This window comes from Tasmannia lanceolata, unplaced genomic scaffold, assembly GCF_043159265.1.
Source record: "Tasmannia lanceolata isolate RefF3 unplaced genomic scaffold, GAP_Taslan_0.1 ptg000015l, whole genome shotgun sequence".
In the NCBI taxonomy this organism is placed as follows: Eukaryota; Viridiplantae; Streptophyta; class Magnoliopsida; order Canellales; family Winteraceae; genus Tasmannia; species Tasmannia lanceolata.
The window spans coordinates 37,962,921-37,989,287 of record NW_027518692.1 but is presented as its reverse complement, the minus strand read 5'-3'; the positions used below and the strand labels follow the sequence as shown (position 1 = coordinate 37,989,287).

The 26,367-nt window shown below is 38.3% G+C and overlaps 4 protein-coding genes across 4 annotated transcripts in view; all 4 read right to left on the bottom strand.

Annotated features, from left to right (window-relative positions):
* Nucleotides 1-856: 856 nt before the first annotated feature.
* LOC143847100 (cytosolic Fe-S cluster assembly factor NBP35-like) lies at nucleotides 857-11,220 on the bottom strand. The gene is made up of 3 exons (XM_077355784.1): nucleotides 11,040-11,220; nucleotides 10,836-10,937; nucleotides 857-2,022 (listed from the first exon to the last, which is right to left on the bottom strand). The coding sequence occupies exons 1-3, from the start codon at nucleotides 11,080-11,082 to the stop codon at nucleotides 1,106-1,108; spliced, it is 1,062 nt and encodes a 353-aa protein (XP_077211899.1). The 5' UTR covers nucleotides 11,083-11,220; the 3' UTR covers nucleotides 857-1,105.
* Nucleotides 11,221-14,321: 3,101 nt separating this feature from the next.
* Nucleotides 14,322-21,382, bottom strand: LOC143847099 (F-box protein SKIP14-like). Its single transcript, XM_077355783.1, has 3 exons — nucleotides 19,620-21,382; nucleotides 15,141-15,667; nucleotides 14,322-14,689 (listed from the first exon to the last, which is right to left on the bottom strand). Exons 1-3 carry the CDS (start codon nucleotides 20,475-20,477, stop codon nucleotides 14,647-14,649), a joined length of 1,428 nt encoding a protein of 475 aa, XP_077211898.1. The 5' UTR covers nucleotides 20,478-21,382; the 3' UTR covers nucleotides 14,322-14,646.
* Nucleotides 21,383-22,982: 1,600 nt separating this feature from the next.
* The window catches only part of LOC143847097 (glucose-6-phosphate 1-dehydrogenase, cytoplasmic isoform-like), a 29,233-nt gene continuing 25,848 nt past the window's right edge, over nucleotides 22,983-26,367 (bottom strand). The window contains exon 18 of the mRNA XM_077355780.1: nucleotides 22,983-23,841. The gene's annotated coding sequence lies outside the window, so the exon portion shown is untranslated. The remainder of the gene's footprint in view (nucleotides 23,842-26,367) is intronic.
* Nucleotides 23,049-23,861, bottom strand: LOC143891983 (vinorine synthase-like). The gene has a single exon (XM_077396465.1). It carries the CDS (start codon nucleotides 23,859-23,861, stop codon nucleotides 23,049-23,051), a length of 813 nt encoding a protein of 270 aa, XP_077252580.1.

Below are 26,367 nucleotides of genomic sequence, written 5' to 3'. Positions count from 1 at the left end.
CTCACAGCGCCCTTGCAAAAATGTGGTAAAAGGGCGCCCCCATTGGCCAATACTTATTTACAATATAAACGGCACAGAAAATTACATCATAACTTTCATAAATTGGATATTTGACCAATGTGAGCGCCTTTTTACCCTCTCTCTTTTCTTTTTTTTTTGCAAGAGCCTATGTGAATCTAGCATTCCTCAATAATTTATATAGTATCTAAAGAGACACAAAGTTGATAAAAATCCAGCATCTCGGAAAGATTTATAATTAAGGAGTGGAAATGGTAAGAAAAGTGGGTGGAAATGCAACTAATTTTAAAGGAGAGGAAATGGTAGAAAAGGGAGTGGGAATATCATCCCCCCATAAAAATATGTCAAGAAGAACCAATAAACCTTGCCTTCTAGATGAGGAAGGAGAAATTTAGAACCAGCTGAATGCGGGAATTTGTGTGTGGCAAGGGTCAGGTATGGGCTTTAGATCCCGACCCGGATTAAGGGCTTGGGTCCAATAGTCGCTACCCTTATCCATGTGGCTACGTATAAATAGTGGCCGTGCTTCAAACAAGACGGGCCCATTCCGGGTCAGGACCTCCGCAAACCTGGCCCAATTTTCTAATTTGGTCTGAAAGTTATAACTAGACCCAACCCAATACAAGCCATCTATATCACTATATGGGCAAGGCATTACAACTGTTAACGATAGGTTGACATACCTAACACAACATTAAAAAAAAGTAAAAAAACAACTATAAATGTCCACGAAAACATCAGAGAAGGCATTTTGAAAGCCCACACTCTACTACATTTCAAGAGGGAGATTAGCATAGTATAGATCATGGATTTAAGCAGAAGTAATAAAGAAAAGATAGGAGCTTAACATATATTCTTTTTAAATCATTAGGAGCTTAACGTATTCATCATCCATACAACTGATTTACCACAAGAAAAACATAAGTAATAAAGAAAGAAAGGAACTGACATATTTATCTTCCATACAACTGATTTAAGACAAAAAAGGAAACAAAATTAAATGTAGCCCAAATCCAACTCCCCCATGAAAAGTTTCCTGAGTGTCACCCAAGGTGAAACAACTTGGTGAAAAACACCATTCATGCATCTATTGAGGTTCCTGAGATTGTTGTTTGGATAACAGTTTATCGACAATCCTCTTCAGTGCGGGTGCACTAGCACTGCATTTCTGATCAGCAAAGCACGATCGACCTTCTTCGGCCGCCTTACACAGTTGCGGGTCCATCGGCACTTTACCAAGAAATGGAACATTCATGTCCATGCACATTTTCATGGCCCCACCACCGCTACTATCAAACACTTCACTACAAGCAAACAAAGACAACAGCTCCGGAGCTTTTTCTTTTATATAGTTCACTGTTGACTCTGTAACATCTTTTTCATCTCCATTCTCCGTCACCTTCATGAACCTAAAATCTGTGACCAACTGCCTTAACTCGCTCATATTCTCGACCACACCCAAAACTTGTATCCCTACTTTCTTGCAAAAACTTACCTCTTTGCGCACGTCAATAAGAGAGACTTGTTGTGGGGTGGTAACTATGATTGCCCCATCTATGCCTGTGGCTTGGAGAAATTGAACTATAGATATGTGTTCATCGGAGGTCCCAGGAGGAGCATCCACTATGAGATAATCTAACTCCCCCCAATAAACATCCTTTAAGAACTGTTTGATGATGCCGTTCTTGCGTGGGCCCCTCCATATGACGGCCTCATCTGGGTGTGGAAGCATGAACCCAATAGACATGACTCCAAGATTGGACTCGACATAGACAGGTGACCATCCAAGATTGCTTTGGTGAATGTCCTGGCCTTCTAGGCCAAGCATCTTAGGAATGCTAGGCCCACAAATGTCAATGTCAAGAAGGCCAACTTGGTAATCCATATTGGCTAGAGCAAAAGAGAGCTGAGCTGAGACTGTGCTCTTTCCAACTCCACCCTTCCCGGATAGAACCAGTATCTTGTGTTTCACAGTAGCCATTCGCTCTGCTATTGCAACTAAGTCTGCAAACAAGAATATGAAGAGAGGATTAATACATAAGATGTCCAATTATATCTGACTTGATATAGTGTAAGATAGATGCAATATACATCAAAAAGTAATACCTTATAGTTACTACAGTTATCAAGTTCTTATAATAGATAATGCAGGTTTCAGGTGTAACATTCAGTTTTTAAGCATGTTTGAGCAACAAAAGATCACAATCTGACAAATGAATGCATGTCTCTGCTATCCTTGCCTTGTTGGGCACTTGAAAAACCCTAGGATGAATCCATAAGAAAGTATTGTTAGCCCTATATCTGAACAAATGCAGTTATTAAGCCATTTCCACATGAGTGTCAGACCCAAGGTTGCCAGAGCGGGAAGCGTCGGAGAATTTTTTTTAATAGTTAAATATTTTTAAAAAAATTTAAAAAAATAAAAAAACTACTAAAAATATATTAGAAATAATTAGATGAACCAAATATTAAAAAAAAATACTTTTTATTAAAAGATACAACATTTACTTAGAGGAAAATCACTATCAGCTGAAATGCCCGTGTTGACCAGTTCCTGACAAGAAGAAAGATTTTTAGAAACCAAATTATAATTTTTTTACTGGACTTTTGAGATTTAACAATGTTTGGACATGATGAATTTATGAATTTTTAAAATTGGAAAAATACCTCATCGTTTGGAAGTTAAGATTTTGACCCGACCCGTTTTTTTCAAATTTTGTACTAGAACTGGAAAGTTAACTTTTTATCATTTTAGATTTGGGTCTTGAAACTATTTTTAACAAATTCAAATGAGGGTTATTCCCTTATTTATATGTAAATCTTAATTACTTAAATGGCTTTACATGTAAATACTACGAAGAGTAAGAGAAGAGGACTAGCAAGAGACAAAAGGAGGGTGTAGATAGGAAAAGCGCTTCCCATAGAGTGGGATACGCGTTTCCCATAGAGTGGGAATCGTGTTTCCAACGTTTCCAAAACGAGATTCCCAAAATACGGTAACAAGACTACTAGACATGTGATATTCACACTAACGCCTATGTATTTTACCGAGTATCTATGCATTGTTGAAATCAACGACATCACTCAAGCTATGGATGGGTGTACCATTTCCTGCAAGAATGCTGTTTCAGTTAGTCTGCATGGGTTCGAAGTCTCAGATTAATATCGCTTTGTCCTTGAGCTTTTCAACCAAGTGAATGCCCCTCTAAGCTGTATTTGTGGAGTCCATATGTTTTCGGAGTTTCCGTAAATCATGAGTCATAAAGCAAGAAGAGGGACAAAACAAATCCAAGCCCAAGTGCAATTTCTCAGCTGAGGTTCAGGTAGACCACCAGAGACTTCATAGAAGAAATGTTTCAGATCAACAAATGCCTAGAATCCCCTCGATGAGGGGTTGCTTTTAAATATATTAAAGAATCGAAGATAAAAAACAATAATCTCCGATTCTCCATTGACTAACGGGAAGTATAATAATTGTGGAGGGTTTTTAATCTACGTTACTTTCATAAAAAATAATTGTGATGGTTTAGGAGAAATGCCAATCCCATGCAAAGCTGAAAATACTGAAGCTTATACATGACCAATAAAATAAAAATAAAAAGATGGGAAAAAACTCAACAAACTCAACTCAACTAAGCCTGTCCCAAACTAGTTGGGCTCGGCTAAAAAGATGGAAAATGAAGCATATATTATATTACAGAAGGAATTAGTTGACACAATTCTTCAAAAGCATAATTATTTGCTTGAAAACTACAAATGAGTAACCGAGACTGTTCTGGAAAACAAAACCCATGTGGCAGGTGACCTGGTAGGCCCGTGCATAAGACAGCACCTAGCACCACAAGGTTCAACTGTTTCCTTCATTATTAAAGATGAAAAGACGAGTGTCACAGAAACCAGGCTACTTCATGCATTGTAATGAGGTATTGTGTACCAAAACTGATGTTAGGTAAACTTACCCAGAGCTCATCCTTTGTGTCTTCAATAGACTATTGAACGTAAACATTTACTGAAACATTTGAGTATTCAGAGCTTGTTCAACCAAGGAATATACGAGTCATGCAGCTTGAATGAACTCGGTTCTACAGAATAGCTCAAAACATGAAAAGAGGTAGAAAATGTTTGGTCTCTCAGTGGCTTAGACAAGCTTCATAGGATAGGAAAAAATTGTCACTCGAAATGAAAGCACGATGTGCCATATCACAGATGAGCTCGACTCATCTGTGCAACTCTCGACCGCTACCTTAAAACTATTTGAGAAAATAAAGAAAATAAAAAAGGTCACGTGTTTTTCTAAAGAACCTTTTGTCATTGTTTTGAAAATCTTACAATTTATGATTCGATTTTATGATTCAAATCAAATCTTATGCATAACGATTTGAATCCCATGATTGAATCTTAATTTGTATGAATCTTACGATTTTAGATTGCATCTTACGATCCAATCGTAAATCGTACGATTCATGCGATTTATCCAAAATAAGTTTTGTATAAAAGAAAACAGGGCTTTCTTTCGAAAGACGTGATTGCGTTTCTACATTACAAGAAGCCTAAGCAATTCCTATCATTACAAGGTAGAAGACAGAGGAGTAAAAGTTCGAACTAGTCAAGCACAATGCATGTGCTTGAGGGCATTACTTACATCAAGGTGGGAGACAACTATAATAAGGACAACACCAACGACTTCAGTCTTTTATGATTGATATTTTATTATTTGATGTTAGAGACTTCGAGAATTGATATGATCTTGGGTCTTTTTTTATTTTTAAGATTATTACCCAATATGCATGGGTTTGGATGAGAAATAGATACGCCTAATTTATTAGCAAACAATTCGTATTACGATATTGAATGCCTAATCATGGTAGTTTCTATTTGAATTAATGAATTTGGATAAAAAATGAATAATTGGCTATACCACTTCCTAAAAACACTCATAACTTGCTCAAAACACATCCAAATCATGTGATCTTGGACTCATTAGATAGGTAATTAAAAAACCTTTCTAATAATACCAAAAACACGCTGGATGAGATTTGGTACCTAAAAAGTAGGCTAAAAATAAAATGACGAAAATAGCCCATGTATGTGGCCCATGCTAGAGTCTCCGTCATTAGTCTCGTCTATGTCTGAGCTTGTAAACCTTGAATCCACATCCATTATTGATGTCCCCATCATTTCTCCCCGGCTTGGAAAAATTAACCTCCAGTGAATTAACCTGCTCGTACTACTCTAACAAATCTGGCTCAAGCTCTTGAAGCTCGTCAACGGTAATCCAAGAATTGTCGCTATCTGGCCATCCTCTCCATCTGACTAAGAACTTCCTAATTCCTCCAGTGTGATTGGAGACAATCTTCTCATCCAAGATGTAATGATGATAGAATGAAATCCTAATCCACATCCAAGCCCTTTACTGAGCCGAGACAAAGGTGAGCACTACCAAGCTAAACTTGAGCCCTGAAGCCAGACCGTCCCAAGCGAATTTAGGGAGCCCTTTGCTTAGTGCCAAGATCTTCTAAGCTAGCTTTAAATATTCTCACCTCTGAAACTATTGTTATCTACTATATTTCTAACATTCTTGTGGGGAGATTAGAAAGTAAAAGCAGGCTAAACTTTCATCCATGCTCTATAACACCCACATCATCCTTTGGTGTATATAAGAGCATGTATGCACCATGAATTTCAGCAAGCAAGATCTATAGATGAGATTCTTGTTGTAAGGGTCATATTGGGTTTGGAACTTTGGATCTCCATTGTGTTGAGAAATGCCAAGCTTGTTCATCCACCTATGCATCTCCTCTTGCACTAAGACATCAATCACTTTCTGGATTATGCTACCACTCTCGACTTCATTTCGAATGCCGTGATTATCCATGAAGGGGGGACTTTTTTATATTTTATTTTTTTGAATGTTAGCAAACAAAATTGTAATGGTGGAACTTTTTTAAATGATTCATTAAAAACAGCGAAGGTCTAAACAAAAGATACAACAAGGGCAGAGATGGCCGTATGCATCTCTTGCACGAAGGCCTCAACTTCATTTCTAATGTAGTAAATTATCCATAAAGTGAACACTTTTTTTTAAAATGATTTATTAAAAATAGACCAAAGCTCTACAGAAAAGATAAAACAAGGGCGGAGATACCCTACCAAGGTGAAACAAAAAAGGTACAACTTGAAAAGAAAGGATATCAGAGATAACAAGACTATCACCGTAAGTTCCAAACTTAGCCAACTCATCAACAACTAAGTTGGCTGTTATAAGCAAAAACGATGTGATTCTCCTTGATATCACGAATGCGAGGAGAATGGGATTGATCATAGTAACGAATCACGGAATCATAGAGTTACTCAAGGCCCATGAACTAACAACCATCAAATCTCCTTCAACGTGAAATGTGTTGCACGTATGGTAACAAGGATGTTTAAGTCTTCCACGAGAGCCATTATTTCTGCTTCGTTAGAATCCACAACTCCAATGGGACTGAATAGGCTTTAAGGAGTTCGCCCCTGTGATTTCTGACTCAACCAACTATTTCAGCCGAACCTGGATTTTCTCTTGAGCTCCAATCAAAAGTTAGCTTGCTGCTTGAGCAAGTTGAAAGATGGGGTCCATCTCAGACAATCTTTCAAGGGCTGATTAGGACCCATCTGATCATGAAATTCCCATTCACCAGGCTCACCCCGCGGAGCACGATGATAAAAAGGGTTAGTGGAGCGGAAGAAGAAGAAATTGCAAAAACCAAAACCAAATAGAATTTCCTCACGTATGACTTACAGTCTTCACAAAACCATAACACAAGGAAGAAATAAGAAGGCTCACGGCCACTCATTGCATAATATTATGTAAATCACAAAAAAAAAAAAAAAAAAAAAAAAAAAAACCCACCAAAATGTGCCATACATCCTTTATACCCAAAAGACCTACTCCAAGAAGGCTAGAAGCTTTCTATAGATAAACATCAAACCACTAAAAATAGGAAATTTCTCTTATAGATTTCTAATAAAATAAACTAACCAGAAATACTAGTGTCCTAGTAGCTACAGGAACTAGAAAAATTAGGAAAGATAAACTTTCAAATAAGCTAGTTTCCTAAAATCTCTCAGCACCATTCTCGGCTCCAAGTAGTTAAAAAAAAAAAAAGACGCAGCTGCAACATAAGCCTATAGAGTCTCCGAGACTAAAAGATGCGCATGAAAATCTTGGTGAGTACAATATACTCGTTCCATGTGGGACTGCAACCATTTAAATCTGGAGTTTAAGCCTTCCAACATTTCAACTATCCGATCGGGACTACATCTACATGACATGTTTCCCCTTGCGCTCTGATTACAATTTTGATGACTGATGATCGAAAGCACGACTAATACTATGCTCTGATACATCTACACGGTTATTGCTTTCTTGATCCTCATATAATGTTCACAGACTATCTGTTGGCGGAGCTAAATTTTGAAGGGTGATGACTGCTTTCTAAATCCCTAAGAAACGTGAGTGAGCCACATACTGTTGGAATTGTCGTTGGATGAAGAGTGAAGCTTTAGTATGTCGTTTGACGTCGAGCACTTACAACGCTATCAATCCTCACATACAAGCCTGTATCTGGACAGCTGAAGTCATTTGTCAATTTGTACGCATGCTTGGCTCGATACATTCGCCAAGTTTTCAAGATCCTAATACAAGCAGATACAAAAATACACTTGTGGGCCCCATTTTAAACACTTTTGAAGTAATTTTGGACATTAGAAACCCAAAAAAAGAAAGGAAAACAAAAATAAAAGAAAAAAATGCACTTAGCACATTGATGAATTTCTCTATCTTTACAATAAAATATCTAACTTTTGAGAGAGAGAGGGGGGGGGGGGGGGGGGGGGGGAGAGGGTCTAGGTTCACTCATTTGAAGTAATTCTGTCTGGACATTAGAAACCAAAAATAGGAAAACAAAAAGAAAGAGAAAGAATGCACGTAGTACATCGAAAGCAGAAAGAAAATTTTGGTTTATGATAGTTGGTGATGCACAAACCTTTGTGGCTATTGAAGGAAATCAAATACCTGCTTTTAATTTTATGGTGGCAAGGTAACAAAGAGGGCTTTATCTTCTCAATATAGCCTAATTGGTGGCTTGTTCCGAACTAGAAATTACTTTAGTTGAAGAACTCAATATAAATGTGCATATACATCTGCATTGCTATGTTTTGACTTCGGTTGCACTCGCACATATACTAGGTAGGGTGATCTAGAAATGGGCCAATATGTAAGGGCTGCTACATAAATGATTTTTTCTGATTGTGTGAAGAGTAATTGGAATATAAAACATTCAGTTGAAAATATGATTCTGCAGTACTACGACCGCCCCATGTTGGGTGTATCTTTTTCTATGCAGCCCATCTTGTCTCAGTCGAAACTCCTAAACAATAGCAATGAGAAATAAACGCCTTAATCATGTCCCACCATGACAACCTTACCCTTAATGACAACCGGCACTTTCTCAATCTTCTTCCAAATGAAGTTTCACATATTGAGTTTTTATCCAATTTCGTGAGTTTTACTATGAGCGAAATTTAAAATCTTTCTTTAGGAAACATAGACGGATGATAAAATTTGTTTTTAGCAAGAAGAGTTTAGATCGAATTAGGAATGCTTTTTCTTTAAGCTAGTCTCAGGGTTTCCAAGTAGGCGCAGTTGCAGTGGCTGTACGGTATGAAAGAAAGTGTTCTATCATTGTAGGTGTGCTTTGAAATTGAATAAAATGCAGGTTTTAGTGATCTCTAGAGTTGGTCGAAGTTTGTGATTTTCTTTTTGGAGTGCTGCTATTGCAGATCACATCATAGCATCTTCATGTGTGTGTGTGTGCACAAGGCGCGCGTGTGTTTATATGTGTGGAATGGGGTTCCTAAAAACTGACTCAGTAGGACTTTGTCAGCCTTTTGTTTTCATTCCTTCTCAATGTAGAAATGGATGGAAGATTTTTCTAAGGGAAATGATAAATGCGCCCCTTTTCCTTACTTTGGACACCCAGCTGCAGTAAACGTGGCAATCAGGTCGGTTGAATCCTTCCCATGTGAAGCACATCAGCCCCTCTGCAGTCACCATAGATATACTGCAGCTAGGTGTCCCAAGTAATGAATAGGGGCGCATTTATCACTTCCCTTTTCTAAGCATGGTTTTTTAATGTAGAAATTTTTTTCCAACATATATAAGAGGCAGGCAGCCGACCCCAACTAGTTTGGGACAAAGGCTAAGCTGAGTTGACTTGAGTATATATAAGAGGCAAGCAGCTCACAAGAAAAATAATGTGTATATTCAAAGCTAAAGAATCTAAAAAATTGGGTTTTGAAAGGTGGGAGATCAAATCTAGGATTTGTTTGAATGATTGTTCAGAGCCAGGATTTCTGCTAAGATGCTTTCAATTCAATCAAGGAATTGAGGTCAAATGATCCAGATGGGGAGATCATTGTAGACATGTGTTTTGGAGTGTTTCATTTTCTGGTAGGTCTAAAACATGTGTGTTAGGAAATATCTTAATGAGCTCAAGATATGTGTTGGTGAGTTCAAAATTCAACAACCTTGTTGAGTTCTTGCCCAGATTTCTATTGTGGTGCTTGCAGATTGGCCTAGACTTACTCAAAAAAAAAAAAAAACCCAAATTAATAGAAAAATATAGAGGTGATCGCAGAATAAAAAGTTTGAAGTTTTGGTAACTAGAAATGAGTAGTGATTGGATTTCCTGTGCAAGGTGTAAAGTCAAGTGAATGGTGAGGTGAGAGAATTATGATTCAAGTGAATGTAGATATTTCTGCAGAACTCTGACAGAAAAATATGAAGCCAAAGTCTGTCAAAGATGAGCACAGTGAATGTGACATGATGGTTTTTTGAGGTTTTTGGTTAAGGAGTTGGAATTAGGAAAAAAACACTAAAATTCCTGAAGTATTATTGTTTGATTTTGAGGTTTCTAGTCCATGGTATATCGTCCAGGGATTTGAGGTTTCTACTTTCTAATTCATCTTGGTTCATATGCATGGAAGAGTTTCCTTTGTTGGAGACTAAAATTTTTACCAACAGTTCACACTGAATTTTCACATATATAGACATCCACACCATGAAGTTTCGTAAGGGTCTGTTTGGTTGCACAATATCCTAGGTTTTATAGGGATTATGTGTAGTTTTTAGATGTCATGTCAATAAAATAGTCTGGTTACATGTAGAGTTTCGATGTACCAGGGTACTACTTGGCTTGTCTCCTTGTTTCCTCCTTGTCTACCCACATAACATACCAGCAAACTACTACAAAAATCCAAGCAAAAAACCACCATTTTGGGTGGTTTTTTGCTAGTAGAGTCTTGGGATTGATCTCTCTTCTCCATTTCTATATTGGTAATGACACCCCCTACGACTACTATACGAGGTTAATAACCAAACACTACTACTACTCTACGAGGTAACCACGAGGAGACTACTAGGCTTGTCTCCTCCCTATTGACTACTTAAGTTTTAATTCACAACCAATGAACCAAACACTACTACTACTATACGAGGTAACTACAGGAGACTACTTGGCTTGTCTCCTCCTTATTTACTACTTAAGTTTTAATTCACCACGACTCTACGAAGTAACTACAAGGTAAAACTACCTGCAACCAAACTGACCCCAATTTTATCATTTAGGGGTTTCAATCCTGTTCCATGATTTATATAAGAAACCATGAAATTGACTAAAACCAACGACCTAATAAATAAATAAAAATCTACCCACTCTTCAGAATGAGATGAACAAAATCAATAAAAGAAGATTAATGAATGAATGGAAAATTGGAACCTGGGTCAGGTCCCTTTGGGGCTGTTGCACAAGCTTCTTGATTAGGGCATCCTGCACAAGCATCGGATTTTCCTGCAGATTCCGACTGAGGACCCGGGCAATCTGCAAAAAAGAAAAACAAAGATTAGAAAATGGAAAGAGAAAGCGAAACAAAGAAACAAACACATGATTTTCTTTTCCTTCTGGATAGAAACAAAACCATACGCTCGTTAGCGTCTTCGGGGATTTCTTGGTGTCCATTCTCCATTATTATTATTATGTTTCCTCTTGAGGGTTTGAAAATTTTTGATCGAGTTGTGGTATCAAATCCGAATTTATAAGGAGGCCGCGCGCGTGAATAGTAAGATAGCTTGTAGTTGTTGTTGCATTTTATTCTTAGAACCGACCAAACAATAACTAGTTAATTCGGATTTCCTCTTGTATGAATAATAATACTTCATATTACCTAATTATTGTGACTTATGATTTTTTTATTTTTTCTTTTAATTTTGCCTACTTGAGCAGGATAACAGTAGGATAAAATTAAAATGATAATACTTAATAATAATGTTACCTGCTAATTCAATTTTTTTGTTAACACCATGAAGTGGGTCAATAAAATAAAATATAATAAGAAAATGAAAATAAAATTTTAGTTTGCTAATGAAATAAAGTGATATATGAATTTATTATTTTGACCAATTATAGATCGAGAAAATTGATACCATCAAAGTGGGTCAACCAAGATTGGATTCAGTGTATTGACACCACTGAGGTGGGTCAATCAAGATTATATTTAGTGAGTTGATACCACCAAAGTTAGTCGACCAAGAATGAATTTAGTGAGTTGACTCCACCAAAGTGGGTCATCTAGAAGTGAAGATTTTGAATTCACCAAATTTAAGATGATTTGTCAAAGAATGTCATACCCAGAGGCAGATATTTCTTGTTTTTTACAATAAGAGTTTGCAGATTGACACATTGAAATTATGGCTGAAACATGTAGTGAAGCTGCTAGGCATGCAATATGGCTGAAACAACTCCTCAAAGAACTTCGTGCTGTTGATTCTATCAATTATCCCATGACCATCTTTTGTGACAATTCTGTTGCCATTTCTCTGACTAAAGATTCAAGAAACCATCCTCGAACCAAACAAATCCAGGTTCATCACCATTATGTTCAAGAACAAGTGAATGCAAAAGGAAATCATTGTGTCACAGAGAGCTTTTGATGATCAGCTGGGAGATCCTCTCACTAAAGCTCGATGTATGAAAAGCTTTGAAAAGTACGTTTTAAACATGGGACTTCATCATATGAGTACGATGTTCTGATTTTGTTGATTCTATCAAATAATTTTTATGCTTAAGGTCGTTTATATATGACAAGAGTTCATATGTGTTCTGACTAAGTAGAGTGATAATAGTTCACCTTAACATGGCAAGAGTTCCTGTAATATGTGACATGGGTTCACCAATAAGAGTGCTCATAAGATAGATGACATGAGTTCATCTAAAGTGTCAAGAGTCCACAAATTGTGGTAGGTATTCACAATATGAATTGTGGTAGGTGTTGGCAAGAGTTCACAGTATTTGTTGCAAGAGTTCACGATACGAACTGTGGCAGGAGTTCACAGAATTAGTCGATCCTAATAATAATTCATGATAATTGTGTTTGTGAAAATCTTATTTTATAAGTAATTTCATAAGGGGCACATGCGATCAAAATAATTGGGTATACCTGTCTGTATTGGGTATGCGTGAAATTTGATTAAGAAATATTTCAAAAGGCCAAGTGGGAGATTATTAGAAATGTGTCCTTTAAAATCTCTTTATTTTATTGGCTAATTTTATTTGATCATTTTCTTAACTTCCTCTCTCAAATCCCACTCTGGCTAGTACTCTGTGATATGCACAAACACAAGGAAAGGGAATTCGTTTCTTATCTCCATTCCACATCTCTAATGGGAGAGATTTGGGATGGGCGAGATCACACCTTGGCTTTTGGCATTGTGAATTCTCACGATCTGCCCATTGGATTTGCCCAAGGTGCACTACGTCCATAATTTTAGTTTTTAAATTCCATTTATTTATGAATTTATCTTTTATTTGAAAGAGAATTCAACAACTAGGGACGTGGGATTCACTTGGGATCGGGTACAACTTTGTCTTAGTCATGATCCATTCAAATCCATTTTTCAGTCAGAGCGGATTTGAAATGTTCTTAGGATACTACTTCTTGTGTCTCGGTCATGATCCATATCAAGTCAAACTGTCCATTGGAAGGAGCATATATTTACATGATTAAAATTGAGAAGAGTACAAGCAGCAGTGTTGACGTGGTGGGCAAGGGAGTAGGGACTTGGGGTCAATTGGTAGAGATGGAAGAGAAGGGTCACTCGAAACTTGAGAGAAGAAAGAAAATTGCTAAAATTATGTATGACTTTTCTTTGCTAAAATACTCGGAAATAATACTTAAAAGTTATTAAAAATTAGAGCGAATTTTCTTAAAATAGCATAGTAAAATTGGATTTAGGGCTGTCTCATGGCTTTTGTCAGTTGTTTGGATCCGATTGGTAACAATTTCGGATCCCATGATAGGGTTTCAAAATGTGACCATGGATCCTGATAATGTGTCTAGATCCTGTCCCTTTAAGTTCGGATTCTGATGTCCATTGGACCATTTGATCCCATCGACACACCTAATGTTCAGTTTTCAAAGTTGTAGAATCTGAATCTTACAACCCAAAAGAAATAAACATACTAATAAGTCATCTTCATTAGCTGTTGCAACCACTCCTGATGAAAGTAGTCACAAATGAAGAAAGAAATGTGTACCCATCACTGCAAAGTGTAAATATCAGCTCTCTAAACTTGGTTATGAGACACGATTAGGCAGCAAGTCACTTGGGCCCAACATGGGACATGCATGTGTAATCAGGACTGTTGATCTTGTAGACTATCATAAGGAGACCCGCATGGTCTCGGTCCCATTTCAAAGGGGTATTCCATCCAAAAGATAACAAGATTACCAAAATCTTCGGTTAATCTTCTCTTGGTGCAACACTATACGAGGCTTGGGCTAGCATTACCAAATCAAGGTAGGGTCAATGGATAGCAGCCGCAGTCATCTTTCAGAGGATCCTATCTTTCAAAGGAATCACCAATCTTTAGAGACTCATGCCCCACTCCCTCTCTCTAGCAAGCGCCTGTCTGCAACACCATTAGCAGATCTACAAAGATAACGGATACATAATAAAAAGGATCGGCAGAGTAATACAGTTCAGCTGCCATCTGGGTAACCCCCAAATTGCTTGGGGGGAAAGCTTTTTGGCCCACCTAATCATTAATCATATAATGTAGGATACAAATCATGTTACAGCAGCCCATCGTGTCCAAGAGTTGAAGTCATTTGATTATTTATCATTAGAATTGGCATAATACCCAGCCATTGTCCCAGTATCAACTATCAACTTCCCCAAAACAGATAAATGGATAAGACAGTGGACATACAACTAGTAACAGATAGTTTTATTTCTACTAGTAGTAACAGATAAAGTTGGAAGACAGGACATTCAGTCTTAAACAATGAGATAGAAGCGTCTCCCGTAGTAATACATTCCTTCTATGCACCACTTGAAGGGCTCGTACAACTAGTATGGGATAATTTTATTTCTCCTATTAGTTACAGATAAAGTTGGAAGACATGGTGTTCAGAATCTTAAACAGTGAGAGGTACCAATGTCTCCAGTACAAATACATTCTTTCTAAGCATTTTCAGGGGTGGGAATTTTCGCTGTGAGTATGAAAATGAGGATCAGTTGCATATCGCAGATCATTGGACAATAATCAAACACTTCCAGCACCGAGCAACTGACCTTGCAAAAATAAGATAAAACCGTCTCACTTTATCGGCAACCAAATAAAGATTTTTTTTTGTTTTCCGGCCTTCTGATGCATTACACAACAGGACTCACCCATTGCGAGACCCCTCATCCACACCAATGTGATATGATCCTGAAACCACGCCCCATGTAGCGGGATAAGTGCATCAAACAGAAGGTTCCCACTTTTTTCTTTTTGGTCTGGTTTTCCAATTTCTAATTTTTTTTTTTTTTTTTCCTTTTACTTTGGTTTTTCCCCATCACTAAAGGCTGGAACACTGGCTCAAACATTGACAATCCAAACAACCAAGAACCAGTCCAATGGATGTCTTCATTTCCTCTTTAAACATATAGATTGCCAAATCTGGACACCATCCACAATAACAACAATCCAAACTTCAAAGGCGAAGTTTGTACTTCCTAGCAATATAGGCAAAAGTGGTACCTTGTCTCCTGGTGGAAAATGGTGTGCTTGGAGAACCCATCCTTCTCATCCAGTCTCTCTTGACACTGGAGCAGATGCTTCCAACAGCTCGAACAAAGCAAATCAAGACAGAACGTCTCCTCATACTCACTGTCATTAATACATCTCCCACACCGGACACACCGTGCGATGCAAAATGTGCATGCCCGACACTGTGTAGGTAGTTTCCCTTGGCAACTCTCCACTGGGCAATCATAGACAAGCCTTAAGTTCTGACATTTAGGGCACATCTCAATATCAATGGGAGGTTCATCATTGCAAGAGAGGGAGGAATGGCCTTTGTGATAGTACCGTGGCTTCTGAGCTTTAGGTTGCTGGCATTTTTCTGCGTCTAACAAGAACCTCAGCTCTTCAAAGTGCTCGTGTGTTACTCCGTAAAGCCCACCAATCTGCAGGCATTTAATCCCGGGTTTAGCTTGAGACTTGAAGGACTTTAGGTTGTCCATGATGCCCTCGATACTCAATCGTGTACATCCAGGGACGCTCAGCTGCATGGACCAAAGGAGCACTTGTTAGATAATCAGATAGGAATTTGAAAGACCAAGTAAAATATGAGAGAAGAAACCAGTAATGAAAAATTCAATGTTTTGGGTTTCAGCATAAGGGAAAAAGCAAATGAGGGTGATAAATTGCTTTGGAAATTCAAAAGAACTGAGTAAAACCTGGTTTCCTTCGTCAAAGCAAACACATTTGGTGAACTCAAGGTTCATCCTCATTGGAAAAACTTGGAACTCAGAAATAATGACCATAGATCACTAAGTATTTTTTTCACGCAAAAGAAATTTATTTAGATAACCTCATACACATGAGATTGTTTTTCCTTGTACATTGACTTTTTCATTTGTACAACAACTTCCTAATCTCTAGACTCTAGAGGGTTGTCAACCCATGTCCTGCTACTCTTTCACCCAGCTCCCATTAGGCTGGATGGTCAGAAACTCCATTAGTCCATTTCCTTCCCTGAAATTATGAGTTATTTTCCAATCATCAAACTTGTAGACCAAGGCCTTGCAGTCTTCTTTTTCTTCTGATTTGCAGTTCTTATGATCCTCTTTATGAACATCCTTGATATTTTTCAGAGTCTCTTGCCGTGATCTGCAATGAACAGGCCAGTTGCAAACCCCAAAAAAGAGACATTCAGCCATGTGATTAGTAGCGTGTCCTAAGTATATGCAGTAGGCATTAGCAGAATTTCCCTCGTGACAGAAAAAGAATAGTCTGGCCCTGGCATGTCCCGGAATCCCAAGAAGAGCCATCAAAATTAAGTTTGAATGTGTCTTGGAAGTGGTGGTTTCCAATGACAGTGGGTGATTTTTCCAGTGGTTGGTTTAATGTATTTTTGGTCCCATCAATGGAGGTTTGTTAAATGTAACAAGAGGAGAAGGATGATTGTCAGGATTTTTTGACAAATTCTGAAGAGTTAATTTTGTTTCTTCTTGTGTAGAGTGCAGGTTCCATTGATTCTGTTAAAAAACTAACCCGTTTCTTATTTTCCATTTTGTCCACATAGCAAACGGTATAATGGCCAACCATATGATCCTTGTGCTCCCAGACATTGGCATGAGTTGGTGCCATAATTTGATTGATCCCATTTAATCTTCTGTCCAGTTGCAAGTAACTTAAAAACTTGTTGAAATCCACCTCTATACCTGGTCAAGAGTTTTGCAATGAAGGAAGAGGTGGGTATTGGTTTCATTGCGCAATGAAAATTAATTTCTCGTGTCCACCTCTAGCACGGAGGAGGGCTCGGGCGGGAATAACTCCTTTAAATATTTTCTAAAGGAAGCATTTAATCTTTGTGGGTAAGAACTTTCCATATCAAATCCCAAAGTTGGGGGCCGGGATCAATGATGGTCTGATCAATTTCGAATAGGAGGACTAAGTGGTATGCTGATTTAATTGTGAATTTTCCGGATTGGTCAGGAGTCCAGAAGATTTTGTCATGGATTGAGAATTTGATTTGCGATGATGGGTGATCAAATGAGCTTAATGGTTTCCTAGTTCCACTTTTTGTTATCATGGTCAATTAGTCCATGGAACCATAAGATATTCGGGAAAGAATTATATTTTGTTCTGGCTATGCCTTTTAGGCATTTGATTTTGAGGAGGATCTATGGGTCTCTCCAGATTTTGGTTCTCCTTCCGTCTCCTATTTAATATAAAATTCATTGTTTTGTGTGTGTGTGTGTGTGTGTGTGTGTGAGAGAGAGAGAGAGAGAGAGAGAGAGAGAGAGAGAGAGAGAGAGAGAGAGAGAGAGAGAGAGAAGGATGTTTTTAAGAATATCTTTCCAACTCTTTAAGTCTTGGCTCTTCAGTTGTCATTCGAGAAATTGGTCAACTTTTTAGGTACTTTTATTTAATCATATGGGCCCAAATGTTCTCTTTCTCCGTCAAGATACACCACTCGGGGTTGGCTGTGAATGCTTGCTTCATCACAATACCATTTTTGAGTTAACTTAGCTCCTTTTGTTAACAGATGGGTTTTCTAGCTCTTAAATTTGTTCTCCACTCAAAGATATATCTGAAGTCCTCCATATTTGTTCTATTGGTGTTCCATGAGACACCAAGGCAGGTTTGTCTGTTGAGGCCCTTTATGTGTGAAGACATTGTTCTAGGTTTTATGGGTGTCTCGGAGGGACTCCGGAGAATGTAAGTTTTGATTGAGTCGTTGAATTAGTCCCTAAGCAGTACAAAATGCTTTCAGAGTTTGTTGGATGCATCTTTAGGATTTTAAGGAGGTGTTTGCTAAAAGATAAGGCCAGATACAAAGAGAGGATGTGGAATTTTAGGTCCATTTCTTGAAATAGATAATGGTTATATGTCGCCTTTCCAACATTCAATGTGAAACATTGGGGGAAGGATTTCCGTACATAGAAAGAATAGAAAGGGGGGCAATGGGGCCTCCTATCTAAAGCTCTCCCACAGATGTAAAGACCTTTAATAGGGTGTCAGTGAGAAGGATTGCTGAATCATTTGTTATGCATTTTTCGACCAGCATAATCCATTTCTTGTGGAAAGCAAATGTATTCAAGACTAAGAATGAAGTCCCACTCAATTCTGTAATAAAATTTTCCCGGTCGATTTTAAGTAAGAATTTTCCTTCTTGCTGTTTATTTTTCTTCATGTCGGTTATGACCTCTTGTGTAATTAAGATGTTATCTAAAATTTGTCTCTTGGGGACATAAGCGGATTCATTACGGGAGATGATTCAATGCAGGTGTGGTCTCATTCTATTAACTATGATCTTTGAGATTATTTTATAAGTGAGATTACATTACTTATGGGCCAAAATTTGATTACTCGGTTGGTTCCAGCTACCTTGGGTATAAGAGCAATGAAGGTTTTGTTCATAGAATTGAGTAATTGACCTCCATTAAAGAAGTTTAGACCATGTGGGTTGTGTTGGGTCTCATAGTTCCCCATAAGTTATTGTAAAAGCAAGCATAATAGCCATCGGAACTCGGAACTTTATACCAATACACACTATTGGGAGTTACAAATTTCCTCAAGAGTGACAGGCTCTAGCAAATTTCCCGTTCAGTTGATCATCAATAAGGTCGGGGAAATTGATGCTGTCTAACAATCTATTTGGAATGTTTTGAGATGTGAATGTCATCGCTGAGTAAATCTATAACTGTCAGAATTTGTCACTGGTTCATTTCTATACGATGTGATAAATGTTTTTCAAAACTGCAAACCTTTCAAGACGAAAGAATATTTCATTTGGTCATAATTTCAGAGACGACAACAATACTGTTGATTCGCTGGCAAAAACGGGTATTAGCAGAGCTATTTTAGAGGAGGGGCAATCTCTGACAGCCATGTAACTGTCTTATCTTAGTATTTTTCTTTTGCGTATTAAATTTGTCATCTTCAACAAATAAAATTTTCAAGAACATAGATTGTCAACATAAGTTGCACAGCACAAGTATGATGTCGGGTATGAATTGCCATGACCATCCACATGTGTTGTTCTATAAAAGAACTGGCTAGGTGTACGACATTCGGTATGTCTTAATGATGTCGGGTATGAATTGTCATGACCATTTGGTATGTCTTACTACCAATTTGCAAACATATAAGTATGTGACAATGAATGGTTACTACCAATTTCAAAGATATATGCTATCGACCATTCAAAAAAAATAAAAATAAAAATTCAAAGATATATGCTATCGACCTATAGAGAAAACAAACTTGCTGATCAGAACTCATACATATACCTCTTAAGAGTGCCAAAATGAAGAAACCACATATCATACAGAACCAAATGAAACATAAGAGACGTGGATTTGACAAGATGACAAGCAGTATTGCCAAGAAATAATAATAATAATAAACAAAAGCAAAAGCAATTCAAGATAATAGAAGACACTTACAAAAAGAAACCTACACAAATGTTTCAATTTTATTGATAGTGTAACAAGCTCTGTCACTGACCTTTGTAAGTCTAAGATTGCATTGTAGTACACACGTCAGACCATAATCAGTGATCCTTGAACACTCCACAAGACTCAAGCATTGCAAATTGCCTTGAGCCCTTCCAGTCAGCTGTAAAAGAGCATTGTCTGTAATCTTCTCGCTAAATGGCTGACCAATGTGAATATGCCTCCACAGAAGTGCATCATTTTGAACTGCAGAACACAGAGATTTGCAAACCAGTTCAGTGGAAAGAAGATCGCGTACACTTAAATAACCAAGAACGAAAAACAAAGCCTCGTGTGGAGCTCTCCCATCTCCATCAGAACAGCTCTCAATGCACTCCCCTGGTACTTCACTTTCACATTCAATGACCCAATCGTCCTTATCAACAAAACCCAAAAACTTCTCAACATCCCAAATTGAAAAGAAAGATTCATCCCCTAATTGGTTCTCCTCTACCCACGCATCAAACCCACCAGTTGAATTCAAACTCCCATCTCCACCTGTATTCCCGGGCTCAGATTCAAACATCATAGCCCTGTTCCAAAAGAAGTTCAATTCACCAACTAACTGATAATCTCCATTGATTGGCATGTCCTCGTCACTTTCGGAATCCATCTCAAAATCTTCAAGCCAACCTGTGATTGCTGTAACGGTTACACTCAGGTCCATATCAAAGGGATCTGATGGCAAGAGGTCGAGAATATCATTGGCAATCGGCTCACAAGAACATCCCCTATCCCCTCTATCCCTTCCCAAATCGTACAAATCCCCAAATTCCCAATTGGAGCTGTTTGCAATCTGAATCGAGGAAACCAAATCGTCCTCTGGCGGATTCATGGGTAGCATCGAAAAGGGAGAGAGATTTAAAGTCATTCTCTAAGTGCTAATAATCCGATATTTAATAACGTCGTGTTCCCCCAAAGAAGATAAAAAGAAAGAACTCTAGATAGCACAACTCAAGATTCAAACCCTAGAAGAGAGGGAGATTCAAAGTCATTCTCTAAGTGCTAGTAATCCAATATTTAATAACATCGTGTTCCCCAAATAAGAAAAAGAGAAAGAACCCTAGATAGCAGAACTCAAGATCCAAACCCTAGAAAATGAAAGAATTAAAGAACCGAGACTCTAAATTCCACAAGAAAACCCTCGATTTTGGATGAGCAACAAAAAAAAAGCACCAAAAATTTCACCGAGCTTCTTGTTAAGAACTTAATAACTATCAAAGAATACAATCTACAACAATCTATCAACCGAGAAAAAACCCTAACAAAGAGAGCAAGAAAGGGGAAAAAGAATCCGATGAGCACCTACCCTAACCCTAATTGAAAAAAAGAAGGAAAGATTATAACGAATCAAAGGCAATAACAGATGAATCGAACAAAAGAACAGACCTTTTTACCTTTAATTTTTTGTTTTCTCTTTTTGGAACCCTAATTATAGATCAGCACATGAAAAGGGAATGTAGAGTCCGAAAAAACCCTAGCCGAACGTGAGAAAGAAAAACGATTCTTTCTCTAAATCCGAAACAGAATAATCCGATCCGATCTGATCCGATTCTCGATCGAAATCCAAATGAAAGGACAGATTATTAAAGAAATTATAGATAGGGGAACAAAAACGTGAGAAATCGATCGAGAGAGAGAGATAGGGGTAGTGAAGGAGAAAGGGGGAGAGAGAGAGAGAGAGAGAAACTGAATAGGACAAAATTAGAAGGGAGGTGACGAGGAAGAGGGAGAGATGAAACGTGGAGGAGAGAGATGAAAAGTGGCTTTTAGGGAGAAAATAAATATGTGGCGCGGCAATTTTCTATTTTTTCGCATTCCCTCTCACTCTTTTGGGTTTTTATTAGACTTTTTACCTCGAACCAGCCCTACTGCCTAGGGATGGTAAAATTGGCCGAACTGAACCGAAACCTAGCCGAAAATTGGGTTTCGGTTTGGTTAAACAAACCCGATTCAAATTTCGGTTCGGTAGAACCAAACTGAGTTTGATTCAGTTTGGGGTCCGGTTTGGATCGGTCTGGACAATGATAAATATGCCCCTTTTCATAGGAAAATGATAAATGCGCCCTCTTCATCAGTTCAGTTTTGGTTTGGTTATGGTTCGGTTCGGTTTGGACATATATATGTTCGGTTCAGCTCGATTTCAGCTTGGAGTGAAGCATGCGATAACCATCGCCAACCCTACTACTACCTTGGGGGTTACACTTACCTAATTTTCTAATAAAATTGGAAAACACTTTTTTGGAAAATAAAAAGGGGACTGAAATGACCGTTGATTTGGCGGCCCCCTTTAAAATGTGTATTTATTTCTTTTATGGGGATGTGAGCTCCTCCAATTGTCTTTTAGTGGACGTGGCTCCAATGCCACTTTTTTTCCCCAAAACGGAACGGGATTCCGTTTTGCTGGCAGATCTTAAGGGAAAGATTTAGGCACGAATACCCATGAAATGCAAATGAAACTGTGGAAGTGGACAACTTCACGGTTGTTTTTATTTTTCAAACGAAATCCCGTTTTGGAAGTGTTTTACTAAAATAAAACTACGCACTCGAATGCACCAAACCATTGGGTGTGGACCCACCATTTTGAACTATGACTGGTTGTTGTTTTAGCATTAGGTATGGAAGGACTAGTATTCGTGGCTCATGCTAATATGCTATCCATGGTGTAAAATGGTGGACCCACCTCAACCAAACATGAAACATGAGGTGTGAAATGGTGGGCCCACCCAATGATTGGGTTAAGGTGTAGATATTCGGGTCACGGGATGACCTCCATCTCAGGCCGGTCGTCCCACCCCCCCTCACCGGGCAATTGGGTTTTTCTCCGGGGTACAGTTTTTCTCCAAGCTACTATTTCACTCGTTTCTCACCGGAATTGGCGTGGCTCGGACCCGTTGTAATGCGTAGGACGAGGAGCTTCCAAAGATATGCCAAAGAACTCGCTGGAATCTTCGCGGAACTTTGCCATAAAGAAGAAATAAAGGAAATTGCCCCTCTTTAAGACTAACAAAATGAACTCCCATGTACTGTCTAAGCCAAGGCGGCTAGTCCTCCTCTTGGATCCTTTAATATATTTCAACTTGCGGTCTGCCCTGGGGCGTATTTTCCGGGTTATAAAAAAAAAAAACTATACGGAATCAATGTAATCAGCATTAAAACGGATTTATAGACCATTCCTTACATCGGGATGATCGCGGATGTCTGTTGGTTCTCCTCACTTTGGTTTAAAGTTAGGCTAACATTAGTCATTATTATTTATAACCTTTATTATAAATGTTAGCATAGATGAAGCATGAGAAGAATCACCATCCCTTTCAGATAGAATATACTTATAAAGAATAAGAGAATCATCACCACTATCATTATTACCAAGCAATTGTATAAAACTTATTTAGTAGTAAGACATTAAATTCAAAAAGGAATTACATTATTTTCAAAAATATTAAGCAATATTAGGAGGGGAAAGAAAAGATAGGAGCTCTTCATCTTGTTCAATTATGGCCATTTCTTCTTTATCCATTCTCACCCAAGCTTCAATTCCATCACTACTTCTATTGCCAAGGAGAAAAATACTATCCTTCGAAGGAAGTGGACACATGCTCACCCAAATTGGCTTCCCCCAACCAAAATCTGCTTCATATATTGGGAATCTGCTCCAGCTAGTGATGTTACAAAACCTAAGCCCATATTTTGAGTACTTTTCAACTAAACCACTAATAGATTCATGAGCTTTCACAGACCCATCCGGTCCTTGCAATTCTTTTACCAAATCAGTGTTTACTTTCTTTATTGAATCCCTCAGTTGCCTCTCTAGGCAACTTTGCATGTCTTCTTCATGACTTTCACTCTCCAACATCACTGATGTATATACAGGCACCCATAGATTTCCAAAGGAATGTTCCGGCAAAGGCGGGACCATCCTTTTACGTTTGTTCACAGCACTCAAGGCCACATATGCACCTGGGGACCCTACCGCCCTTTGAGCCCTTATAACACATTGCCAAATGAGTGATGATACTGCTTCATAACTTGTGGGACGCGGAAAAGGCTGGCCCTTTGCAATTCTATCTCTGAGTGAGGCAATCTTCAACGCATCGAACGCAAATCTCCTAATCACAACATTCTTTCCCACCGCAAATACATATCTTGGCACAGATAATTTTGATGGGAAAAGTGAGGCCGCGTCGAAACTGGGACCCATGACTTCACTGGCTCCTCTTGCTTTCGCAGCCCAACTGTTGATAAATGTGATCATCGTAGTCCCATCAGCAATCTTGTGTGAAATGCCTATGCCAATAGCCAGTCCACCACAAGCAAATATGTTGACTTGTATATAGCAAGAAGTATGTCCCTCCCTGATTTAGCACTGAAGTAATAGCATGGGACGAATTGGTTGAGGACCTCGAGATCAGGTTTTTCGAGAAATTCAGAGAGTTGAACATTTACTCGAGCTTCGAAAAAATCGACACCCTCATCGTTACAATCTGCCATGTTAGATTCTTTGATCCTTCCAGCTAATGGATAAAAGCGGGTTAAGGTTTCTGAGAGAGACTTTTTTAGTAGATGAGTTTTTTCGACGATTTTTCGTTGCATTCTCACCATTGCTATCCCCGTAGTAGAACAGAATCAATGGCACATATATTGAAGGAGAGAGCTGGTCTATCATGGAGAGCTTGAAGCTCTTAAGGTGAAGGGGAGTTGGAGATGATGGTCTAACGTTGGTCATGGAGATGACATGAACGCTAAACATCTTGGTGTCCAAAGGGCAAAGAAACAAAAGAGTGTTATGGGTTCTCTTGTTTACAAGAGCTTCGCCTCTATATACAAAAAACCTTCATGGTTGATAGTATTGGAATTGAAAACTACAATTCACCAAGAAAACACTTTTGAAACGGAATCCCGTATAGAAAAAAAAGAAGGGCTGAAGACGACCCTTGGATTTGACAGTTTGACCATCTTGGGAGTTAGATGGCTAAGACCACCAACGGGAACCTAATATTTATGACTGATTCAATGAGAGCAGTCAGAAATAGCTGCTTTCATCTTTTTAAATTTTAATGATAACTTAAGCTTTTCAACTAGATGAGGCATTTCTAATAAGAGAAAACGGTTCCTACACACTAGCTTAAAATAAAGTGGGGGCCCACATTGTTTCTAACTTTTTGTTTTATCAAGGATTATATGTGTAGAGAGTTCTCTACGCACTAGCTTAAAATACAGTGGGGGCCCATATTGTTTGGGTGATCCAAGCCATCCATTTTAAAGGCCATCACATAGATAGGGTGTCTACAAAAAATCAGATCCATAGGATCATCCCAACCCTACGATTTGTGGAGGTAAAATGGATGTCTATAAACCTTCACAAATTAGTCCAATTTTTGCCTCCACAGTTCGAATGGTTAGGATGATCCTATGGATCTGATTTTTTGTGGACACCCTATATATGTGAGGGCCTTAAAAATGAATGGTTTGGATCACCCATATAATGTGGCCCCCACTGTATTTTAAGCTAGTGTGTAGATAACTTATCCACACGTGTGTGTAGATAGTGTGTAGAACCGTTTTCTATATATATATATATATATATATATATATATATATATATATATATATATATGTGTGTGTGTGTGTGTGTTTGTGTGTGTGTGTATAAAATATATATATTTAAATATATTAAATTCTTAACGAGCTAAGCCTAGACTAGCTCAGGCTCAACTCATTAAGGATTCGAGCCGAGCTTCCGAGCCCGAGCCCAAACTAACACCCCTAGGAGGAGAGGTGATATCATCTTGTGAAAATGATTTTTCAGTCACAAGCTATTTACATTTATGACTCATAAAATGGACGGTTTGGAATATCCTATGGTTTGGGCCATACAGTAATTTTTTTTTTAAAATACTGGACTAAACGGGCTTATACCATATAAAATCTCACATTTTAAGTTGAATTCAAAGTCCTGTTGTTGTCGGTGGAAATTTATTATTACTGAACATTTTGAAATCTAGATGGCATTATTAGAAGAGAAAACGGTTCCTACACACGTGTAGATAAGTTATCTACACATGTGTGTAGGAACCGTTTTCTCATATATCTAGAGGAAAATGATTGTGAGCTTGAAGCTCATATAGCTTATATGAGCTTGAGGGCCCACACACATGGGTCCCACATTTTTTGTGGTGATCCAAACCATTCATTTGCAATGCTCCATCATAGATAGGGTGTGTACAAAAAATCAGCTCCATTGGATCATCCTAACCACTCCAAAAGCGGAGGGCAAAAATGGGCAGATTTGTGGCAAACGGTGTCTGTCCATTTTGCCCTCCACTTTTGGATGGGTTAGGATGCTCTTATGGAGCTGATTTTTTATACACACCCTATCTATGTAAAGGCCTTTCAAATGAATGCTTTGGATCATCCTAACAATGTGGGCCCACATGTGTTTGGGCCCTCAAGCTCATATAAGCTATATGAGCTTCAAGCTCACAATCATTTTCCTCATATATATATAGGGAAAGGTGTGCGTACTCGGTCGAGTAGCTTATCTACTTGGTCGGGTTAAAAACAGTGGTGGCCCACATTTTTGGGGTGATCCAAACCATTCATTTGAAAGGCCATTACCTAGATAGGGTGTCCACAAAAAATCAGCCCATAGGATCATCCTAACCCATCCAACAGTGGAGGGAAAAATGGGCAGATTTGTGGACAAGCTGTGTTTGTCCATTTTTTTCCCATTTTTCCCTCCACTGTTGCATGGGTTAGGA